The 10,528-nt window shown below is 39.8% G+C and overlaps 1 protein-coding gene across 24 annotated transcripts in view; it reads right to left on the bottom strand.

The window, feature by feature from the left end:
- FRA10AC1 (fragile site, folic acid type, rare, fra(10)(q23.3) or fra(10)(q24.2) candidate 1) overlaps positions 1-10,528 on the bottom strand; it is a 91,991-nt gene that overhangs the window by 33,544 nt on the left and 47,919 nt on the right. For 12 of the 24 annotated variants that reach the window (XR_013525016.1, XR_013525015.1, XR_013525011.1 and 9 more), the window contains exons 1-2: positions 3,953-4,286; positions 696-772 (exon numbers count right to left, since the gene is read on the bottom strand). Coding sequence is in view for 13 of the 24 variants with exons in the window: in XM_078346064.1 (XP_078202190.1) it covers positions 696-772; positions 3,953-4,072 (197 nt within the window). In the remaining 11 variants the exon portion in view is untranslated. Of the gene's footprint in view, positions 1-695; positions 773-3,301; positions 3,492-3,952; positions 4,287-10,528 lie in introns of those variants that run through there. The other 12 variants (XR_013525014.1, XR_013525013.1, XR_013525012.1 and 9 more) reach the window with 2 other exon arrangements.

Here is a 10,528-nt window from a genome sequence, read left to right on the forward strand (position 1 = left end):
CAATAAACCAATTTCTATACAATTGGTTAGCAAAGATCAGTCAACAGCCTGGTATGTAAGTTTGGTTAGTATACATCAGTCGACCACTCCTGAGTCAAGGTATAAAACAGTTTCTATGCACTGAAAGCTAGGAACAATGCTCCCATGCACAGCAGCTCCATCAAGACATATCCTACTTATAATGCACAGGCTTTATGTGCTAAGAGTTCTTGTCCCTTACAATTCAATAAACCTTCCTTGAGTTTCTTCCCACGACCTCTTAGTCTGCTCATTCATGTATCCATAAGAACTGTGCTGCACTACTATATTTTTATCCTCCACGTTAACTTCACTGAAGGCAAGTACTAGCAAGAGTTCACCATTCAAGCCCTTCTTAGCTACAAGATTTGCAAATAAACAGTCCTTGACAGTTGAATGAAAAATATATGCAATAAAAAGGTTTCACTGATTTCTGAAAACATTCCAGAAATCTGAAACTCTTCTTTCCCTTTCAATAACCTCCTTCACAGAATTAATGTTTTATTTTTCCCACAACTGTTCTTCAATTTTTAGTCAATGTATTAATGAACAAAAATTCATTCACTAGAGCAATTGAATTCACATGTAAACACAGTTCAAAAATTTCACTCATTTATTTATACTTCATATTAATCTAGAAAGGATGTGAAATACAGATCAATAAAAAAATTACTTACCTTTTTCTCCTTTTGCTGGATTCCACACAGTGTTCATCATCACTAAAATCAGAATCATAGCCTCCATGACCATGCATCTGTAAAGAAGTACAAAGTCAACTATTTAGAATCCAAGTTGCCAATTGTTCAGGAAACAGAATAGTTTAAAAATAAGTTTTCTTAAACAGCCACAATAATTTTTAAGGATCACTGTGAGCAGATTCCTGTTCACAGGCTATCTAGCCATCTAAAAATTCTATTCACTTTTAAATAAGAGATATACCTTTCAGAAAATGCAGCAACATTTTTCACTCTCAATTTATCATTAGGTGAACAAAAAAGGCTATTCTTTGACCTTTTCACTGAAAACCAGGCATAGAAGCTGCAGCGACTGCTTACAAGGTTTAGCAATGCTTTACTTTTAGATTCAGAGCAGTTAACAATCACTGTATATTTACAACTTTGTTCCAGACGTTGTGTTAAGTACATTGCACACAATGATTCTAATTCTGCAAGTTAGAAAGTATCTTCATTTGGGAATGAAGTGATCGAAATTAAGTAAATCTACTTTACAAATCTAGTAAGTGGCTAATCCGCTCTACTTGATTCTTGAGCCCACAATTTCAACTACTCCAAATTTACTCTCTAGAATGACTTACTATACTCCAGGAGAATTACAGTATTTGTGAACAAACAGTACATCATCAATTGATGAAAATTTTCCTGTAATCTGTTTCAACATATGTAGATTTCCATTCTTTTACGTTTCTTTAAGGTAAACTACCTTGCCCTTGGGTCAGCTTTCTCATTTCATTTTATTTATTTGGTGTTTTTGGAGAGTCTCACTCTATTACCCAGGCTGGAGTGCTGTGGCGCCATGATGACTCATAACATCCTCCCTCCTCAGCTTCCCTAAGTAGCTGAGACTACAGGAGTGCACCACCACACCTGGCAAATTTTTAAAAAAATTTTTTGTAGGTAAGGAGTTTCACTATGTTGCCCAAGCTGGTGTTGAACTCCTAGGCTTGAGCAATTTGTCTGCCTCAGCCACTCAAAATGCTGGGACTTCATTTCTGAATTGAAATTCTTAGAAATGCTGGAAGACCTCAGTTGTCACTCAATTGTGTTGGAAGAAGCTCCAGGTCCCAGCTTTACACTGAATTTGGAACACACACTAAGGGGAATGGATGGATTATTTGACTATTTGATATCATAAGTAATTCACATGGCTAGAAGGAACAGTCCAGGTTAAATGACATATCAAATTATTAAAACTAATATAATGACAGCAAGTACAGCAGGAAAAAGAGGGAAGAATTTCCTAAACTTCATTGCATTGGGTCTAGGATGGACAACATATTTCTAGTCCTGGCTACCTTGAGTAAGTCATTTCATCTCCCTGGACTTCATCTAATAGATAGCTACATCTAATAAGGTAACTACATGAAATAATATTTAAGGGCTGGGCGCGGTGGCTCAAGCCTGTAATCCCAGCACTTTGGGAGGCTGAGGCAGGTGGATCACGAGGTCAAGAGATCGAAACCATCCTGGTCAACATGGTGAAACCCCGTCTCCACTAAAAATACAAAAAATTATCTGGGCATGGTGGCACGTGCCTGTAATCCTAGCTACTCGGGAGGCTGAGGCAGAATTGCCTGAACCCAGGAGGCGGAGGTTGCGGTGAGCCGAGATCGCGCCATTGCACTCCAGCCTGGGTAACGAGCGAAACTCTGTCTCAAAAAAAAAAAGAAAAAGAAAAAGAAATATTATTTAAGTTGTTTATATCTTCAAATAATCTTTAAAGTCTGTAATTCCATTTTCAAACTTAGGCGTGTGGGTATATACCGCTCTTCTTTATCCCACTGAATTCCCAGATAGGAAGACGTTAGTCAAGGTTGAAGATGAAGGTTAGAAAGCCACAGTTCCAACTCTACCCTCGCTTACATCTGTTATTGCCTTACACACCTGGATTTTACACCCTTTATCAGGTCAATTCCAGCTGTCTTATATATCTGTTCAAGCTATACTGTCCTCTCACTTTGTCCTAAGTCCTCACTTTCTTTACATCTTAATGGGAGACAGCTGTAGTGTGGAGTTTGGCGATATATTCTGGGATGAGCCTACTAGAATTCACAGCTTTTCTTTCTTTGGGCCTGTTCATTAACCTCTCCAAGCCTCAGTGTCCCTATTTATAAAAAGAGGCTCGTTAAGATAACTGACCTCACAGGAATGGAGATTAAATGAGTTACCTCATCCGAAGGGTTTCACCGGTGTCTCGTATAGTGAAACCCAGAAAATGTTAACTATTATCATCATCATCATCATCATCATCATCATCATCTTGCCACTCGCCCCAGGACACCACTTCCTACTCTTGCTTCCACGCTCCCATTTCTTTATTCTCTGCCGCTCTATCCAACCCATACCTATCTTAACTCACTGGGTGAACTAAAAAGGTCAACTGACAAGAGCCGAGAGAAACTCGAGAACGGAGATGCCAGGTGTCTCCAGAATGTCATGCAAAAAGAAAAAAAAGAAAAACCTACAATCAACTAGTACTATAAGAAAAACAAGTTTTGAGGTCCTTCTACCCGACGCCAAATATAGCCACAGCCCTCCTCACACACCCTTTCCCTTTCTCCCGATGTGCCAAGTTCGCCCCCGGAGTCTTCGTTTCCTTCTTTCCCGGCAGCTGCAGCGACGACCCTCGGCCTCTGAGAGCCGCTGCAGGGCAGGTCCCGTGCGCCCGGCCGCGCAGCCTCGCCACAGTCGCCGCCGCAGTCGCCTGCTACCCGCCTCTCCCTACGGGTCCCGACTGGGCACCACTTCCGGTCCGACACGGCCACGTGTTACATCTAAATGGCACCGTCCCGCGAGTGCGCCGATCTTGTGCTACAGACAGAATAGCTCCGGGAAACAAAGGGGAGCGGGAGAAAAGGCCCGGAACGGGACGCAGAGGCTTCCAGCTTTCGCCATGTCGCGGCTCCCACTTTTTCCTGAGCCTTCATCCTTTCCCATCTAGGGAATCCGACATCTAGTACCGCTGGCACTGCCTGCTGCGCAGCCCACGCCTCACATATGAAAATATATTTTGTTTTACCCTGCCTATCACCTGCCGTCCTCTCTCTAGTAACCTTAGTAACGCCTCCTCGGAGGATCCTTACAGAGCATCTCATCAGCGCTTCAGATCAGCCTCTCCCCGCTTCCCCCTGTAATACAGTTCTCATAATTAGAACAAAAATATCTTTCCATCGTTTCACCACCCACACAATAGATACCATTCCAAGAGCAGTACTGATGGCAGAAGAGCTCATCGAATTTTTGAGGAAAGAAAGAATAGGGAGGAGAGATTTCTCAGGGTTGAGGATTCTCTGCTGACAAGCGACCTGCTGGCACATGCGAAAAGGGTTCCAAAATAGAATCTTAAAAAGAAGAAGAAAGGCAGGAAAAGTTGGATTATTTTAGGCGCCACTAGGTTCTTCCTGTGCTTTGCCTTTTCTACATCACGACGCCCCACTCTTTCCAGCTAGTTGCTTGGTTCATGTCTTGTCTCTCACTGGCATGAGCAGCTCTTCATTTTTGCTTCCTCCTCGGTACCCAAAACGGTGCCTTGGAAATCTCAAGTGCTAATTAAATATTTGTTGAATTGAACTGGCACGCTTCTGGCTTTTACAGTGGGCCCTTTTTAGAGAAAACCTTGGCACTTAATGCTCACTCATTTTATATCTCTTTGCCCTGAGCAGTAGATAACGATATCCTTATCAGTTCAAGTCTCTAACCCTGACAATAAATTATAGATACATTCTGCTTTCCTCATTGCAGTGAATGTGATCTTAAAAGGCTCTAAGGTAAATTAAATTATTGTAAATTAAATTATTCTAAAGTGCAATCAGTTTATACTTCAATAAAACCGTTTACTAAAAAAATTTAAAGCAATAGGAAGTTTTACAATGTGATGTTACAGTATATTATTTTGTCAAGCAGTTTCTTTTTTGGTAAATAATATTAAATACATAATTAGTTTATTATTAATAAAACTAAACACACCTGTATCTCATATCCAATTTCCTTTCTATCCATATTTGACATTTATTAGAATTTTTCTGCCATCTCCAGTATCTTCCTGTTTGTTTCATTTTACTCTTCCAACAACCCTGCGCTGCTGTGTTATTAGCCTCATTTTACACATGAGGAAGACAGGCACAGAACCTAAAGCCACAAACCTGGCAAGGTTTGAGAACTGGGTAGTACTTGTCTCCGTCTCTCTATAAGACCCAGTTTCTCTCTCGCTCTTTCTCTCTCTTCTCTCTCTCTCCCCCCCCCCCACCCCTTCATGGATTGTGTAGGAAGTAGCTTCTGGTTCCAACATTTCTAAGAATTTCAGATCTGTTGCTACCAGTCCATTCAGGCAAAGATTTCCATTTTTTACTTTGAGACAGCAGTTACTGAAAAAGAGTAAATAGAAAATATATACTAGGCATAGATTGCGTGATCTGAACTAAAAATAATACAGGATAGAAAACCTTTACCTGCTTAGGAAATCTCAAGTTAACAATTACAGCTCAACAGCAATAAAAAACACAAATATTTCTTAAGTGCCTACTCTGGGCAGGACACTGTCTTAGGCATCAGGGTTACAGGTGACAGCAACTCCTTACCCTTCAAGGTTGACTAGTAAGAAAGACAATATATATGGAATAACTACAACAATATATTCTATCACATGGTAAGTGTCTAGAAAATGCATGAATCTGTTGTTCCTAATTTGTAAAATATGTTATTTCAATAGATATGAAAATTTAAATGTGTACTAATGCTGTGTAACTCAAAGCAACAAAATACTATGTTAGGTATGTGGCGAGGACGTGGGAAGTTGGGCGATGGTAGTGTTGATAATACCAAGTAATAATTCTAATATAAACTACGAATGTGCATTCTTTGTCACCCAGGCTGGAATGTAGTTGTGCAATCTTGGCTTGCTGCAACCTCTGCCTCCTGGGTTCAAGGAACTCTACTCTCTCAGCCTCCTGAGTAGCTGGGACTACAGGCGCATACCACTCCTGGCTAATTTTTGTATTTTTTTAAATAGAGATAAGGTTTCACCATATTGGTCAGGCTGATCTAGAACTCCTGACCTCAGGTGATCCATACACCTTGGCCTCCCAAAGTGTTGGAATTACAGGCGTGAACCACCACACCCAGCAAATGTGCTTTCCTTTCCTTTCCTTTTCTTTTCCTTTCCTTTCCGTTTCTTTTTCTTTCTTTCTTTTTTTTTCTTTCTTTCTTTTTATCTCTTTCTTTCTTTCTTCCTCTCTCTCTCTTTCTCTCTTTCTTTTTGAGACAGGATCTTACTCCATTACCCAGGCTGGAGTGTAGCGGCATCATCTTAGCTCAACTTCACCTCCCGGGTTCAAGCCACTGCAACCTCCACTTCCCAAGTTCAAGCCATTCTCCTGCTTCAGCCTCCCCAGTAGCTGGGACTATAGCTGTGAGCCACCATGCCTGGCTAATTTTTGTATTTGTAGTAGAGAAAGGGTTTTATCATGTTGGCCAGGCTGGTCTTGAACTCCAGATCTCAAGTGATTCACCCACCGCAGCCTCCCAAAGTGCTGGGATGATAGGTGTGAGCCACTGCACCTGTCTGAATGTGTATTCTACTAATACTGTATGTCTTTGAGAATACTGCATTTTCCAAAAGTGTACCAATATATACCATTATATACCAAATATACCAATCTATCCCATTGAACATGTTCTTTTTATAATATGATGCTGACACTTCTCTATGGTAAGCTAATACTTTCCATTGCACTTAGCCACATACACAGAAATAATTTAGACCTCTTTCCCTCCCTGAGATGCAAGCTCTGCAATGGCAGGAAGCATGCCTCTCTTCTTCAGTGTGGAATCCCCAGTGCTCAGCACAGTGCCAGACACATGATAGTAGTTCAGAATATTTATTGAACAAATGAAGTAGGTACTATGATTATCCCCATTTTACAAATAAGAAAACAGATTTTAAAAAAATTATATAACACTTCCAGAGTCATGAGTAAGCAAATGGGGGCAAAAATATTATTGACTTCGAAGCTCACACCATATAAAAGTTAGGGTTTGACTCTGTGTCCCCACCCAAATCTTGTTGAATTGTAATCCCCAATGTTGGACGTGGGGCCTGACGAGAGGTGATATTGGATCATGGGGGTTTCTAATGATTTAGCATCATTCCCCATAGTGCTGTCTTGTGATAGGGTTCTCAAGAAATCTGATTATTTAAAAGTGTGTAGCACCTCTCGGCTCGCTCTCTTTCTCCTACTCCTGCCATGTAAGACATGTCTGCTCCCTCTTCACCTTCTGCCTTGATTGTACATTTCTCAAAGCCTCCCTAGCCATGCTTCTTGTGCAGCCTGTAGAACTGTGAGTCAATTAAACCTCTTTTCTTTACAAATTACCTAGTCTAAGGTAGTTCTTTATAGCAATGCGAGAACTAATACTATATATGTGTGTGTGTATATGCACACTGTATATATGTATGTGTGATATATACACATATACTATACATATGTATCTATGTGTGTGCAAATACACACTATATATATATATAGAGAGAGAGAGAGAGAGAGATACAGAGAGAGAGAGAGAGAGAGAGAGAGAGAGAGAATCTCTCTGTTGCCCAGGCCAGATTGCAGTGGCACAATCATGGCTCACTGCAGCCTCAACTCCCAGGGCTCAACCAATCTTCCCTCCTCAGCTGACTGAGTAGCTGGACCATAGGCTGGTGCCACCACATTAAGCTATTTAAAAAAAAAACTGTAGAGACAGAGTCTCACTATGTTTCCCAGGCTGGTCTCAAACTACTGTGCTCAAGCCATTCTCCTACGGTGGCTTTCCAAAGTGCTGGGATTATAGGTGTGAGCCACAGCACTCAGCCCAAAGTACACACTATTGACCACCATACATATTGCCTTTCAATAAGGCCCATGGTGGGTTTTAATACTCAAAAAAATTAGGAACTATTTTTATGGAGGAAAGGTACCAGATAAATTGAGACAGAGAGATTAGTATGAGTCGGGAAAGACTTTGCAGAGGAAGTGGGACTTAAGCTATGACTTAAATGTAAATCTTGAGAGGAGAGAAGAGGAGGCAGTCAAGGCAAGAGAGTTTTGGTAAAGGATTAGAGGTGGAAATATCCACAGGTTACTCAGGGGAATTTGAGTAGATCACTTGAGCTGGGAAAGAATTTTTGAAAAGGATTAGTGAAAGAAAGATCAGAAAGAGAGATTAGAGCCAGATTTGGGGCATCCTTAAATGCAAGGTTGCAGAGATTAGTCTAGAGCTAGGGAAGTGTGTAAAGAATACAGTGGTGGTTTGGACTGGTAGATATCCGAAATCAGATTTATATATAAATCCTGGCTTTGCCATCTACCAGCTATGTGGCTTTGAGCATCACATAATATTCTTCAAGTTTTCATTGTCTTCTGTAAAATGGGAATAATGACAGTGACTACTTCACAGTACTCTTGTGAGAATCAATTAGATTCTTATTTAAAATGTTTAAGCTAGTGCCTGGCACATGGTAAGATTTAAATATTCTCTATTGTTTTAAAGAGGAGGCACTATAGATATTGTTTTAATAATATATGAAATGCAGAAAGGCAGAAATGGCTGGAGGCAGGAGAAGTGGGGAGGTTTTTCAGACTTCAGAGTGCAGGAAGTGCTGGAATGGAAATGGAAAATTTCATTCAAGAGCGAGTTGATGAAATAAATGGTAGAATATATGAGTCATTGGGCATAGGGCACAAAGGATACAGAAGGGAAAGATGCCTCCAAAAATGAAGACACTGAAATATCATAGGTGCCCTAATGAAAATGGAGGGGGTGACTAAAAAATGACACAGTCTTGGCGAAATAAGTTGGCTTCAAATGGGGATTAACACTGCAACAAAACACATAAATGATGAAAATACCTCTTCCAAGCAAAAGTGTGATGCTTGCAGACTTAATTCTTAGCATACCCTACCTCTTCATTCTTCACCTGTTTATCTTTTTATAGGTCCTTACTCCTATCCATCACTTCTCCCCCGCCAACCTCCCAAAATGTTATTGTTCCTTTCCCCCTCAAAGGCTGCTCTGGGAAACAGTAAAGACCCATACTTTAAAGTCAACTAGACCTGCATTCCGCTATGTACTAGCCAGGAGAACTTGGGCAACTTGCTTGCTTTTCTCATCTATAAACAGGGTTAATAATAGTTCCTATCTCATAGAGGGTTGATGAAATTTAAAATAAAATGATGCAGGTGAAATGTTTAGCATAATGTGATGCCTCGTTCATAGTATGTATGTAATAAATTCATTACATACTTTTTCATTCTTTTTATGAAAGAATTACAGGCATTCTTTCATAAAAAGTTTAACGATTCACTGCTTCTCGAATATAGTCCAAAAATAGACCCATATATATATATAACATATATGTATATAACATATATATATAGTCCTATGATTAATGATATAGGGTTAAGTATGTTCTTTTCAATAAATAGACCCGAGTCAACTGAATAAAATAGTAAAAAACTATTGATTCCTACCTCACACTGTATAAAAAGTCAATTTCAAAGAGAATATATGAAAATATCTTCATGATATGATAACTTGCTTAGAGTAAAAAAAAATTTCCTTAAATAGGACACACAGGGAGCTAACCATAAGGAAAACAAAATAAAAAACTTCTTAAAATACTTTGTTAAGAAAATGAAAAGACAGAGGGTGGGAGAAAATATCTACAATATGTATATCGAACAAATTATCAGAATATATAAAAACCTTTAAAAATCATTACAGAAAAGACAGCCCAGGAGGTGCAGTGGCTTGACACCTGTAATCCTAGCACTTTGGGAAGCCAAGGCGAGTGGATCATTTGAGGTCAGGAGTTCGAGTTGAGACCACCCTGGCCAACATGGTGAAACCTTGTCTCTAGTAAAAATACAAAAATTAGCCGGGCGTGGTGGCGCGCACCTGTAACCCCAGCTACCAAGGAGGCTAAGGCCTGAGAATCACTTGAACATGGGAGGCGGATATTGTAGTAAGCTGAGACTGTGCCACTGGACTGCAGCCTGGGTGACAGAGTGAGACTCGGTCTCAAAAAACATTATTACATAAAAGACAGAAACCTAATAGAAAAATTCTCAAAATACATGAACAGAAAACACACACACAAAAGGTATCCAAATGCCAAGGCACATAAAACAAAGTGCTGATCTTTACTAGTTATCAGATAAATGTAAATTAAGCATACCACTACCACCACACACCCATCAGAATGGCTAAGTGGAAAAGACAGATCTGGTGTTGAAGATGTGGCATGATTGTGACTCTAATATGCTGGTGATGGGAGTGTAAATTGGTACAGCTACTTTGGAAAAGATGTTTGATAGTAGCTTGTACCTACTAATGCTGAACATGCCTATCCTATGTTTCATCAATTTCACTCCTCAATGTATTTCCAACAGAGATGTGTATATGTATTCATTGAAAGACCTGAACAAGTATGTTCATAAGAGTTCTATTTGTATATAAAAACCCAGAAACAACCCAAATGTCTATCAGCATTAGAACAGCTAAGTACATGCTGGTTTATTTGCACAGTGGAATGCTATGCAGCAATGAAAATCAACAAACTACAACTATGTGTAGCAGCATGGATGAATCTCGCAAGTATTGAGCTGAGCAAAAGCATTACATATGCAAAAGAGTACATTCAACAAGATCCCTTTTATATAAAGGACAAAACCAAATAAACAAAATGACAACTATGTGAGGTAATGTATATATTAGTTAGCTAGATTTAGGCATTC

The sequence above is a fragment of the Callithrix jacchus genome, chromosome 12 (genome assembly GCF_049354715.1).
Source record: "Callithrix jacchus isolate 240 chromosome 12, calJac240_pri, whole genome shotgun sequence".
Taxonomy (NCBI): Eukaryota; Metazoa; Chordata; class Mammalia; order Primates; family Cebidae; genus Callithrix; species Callithrix jacchus.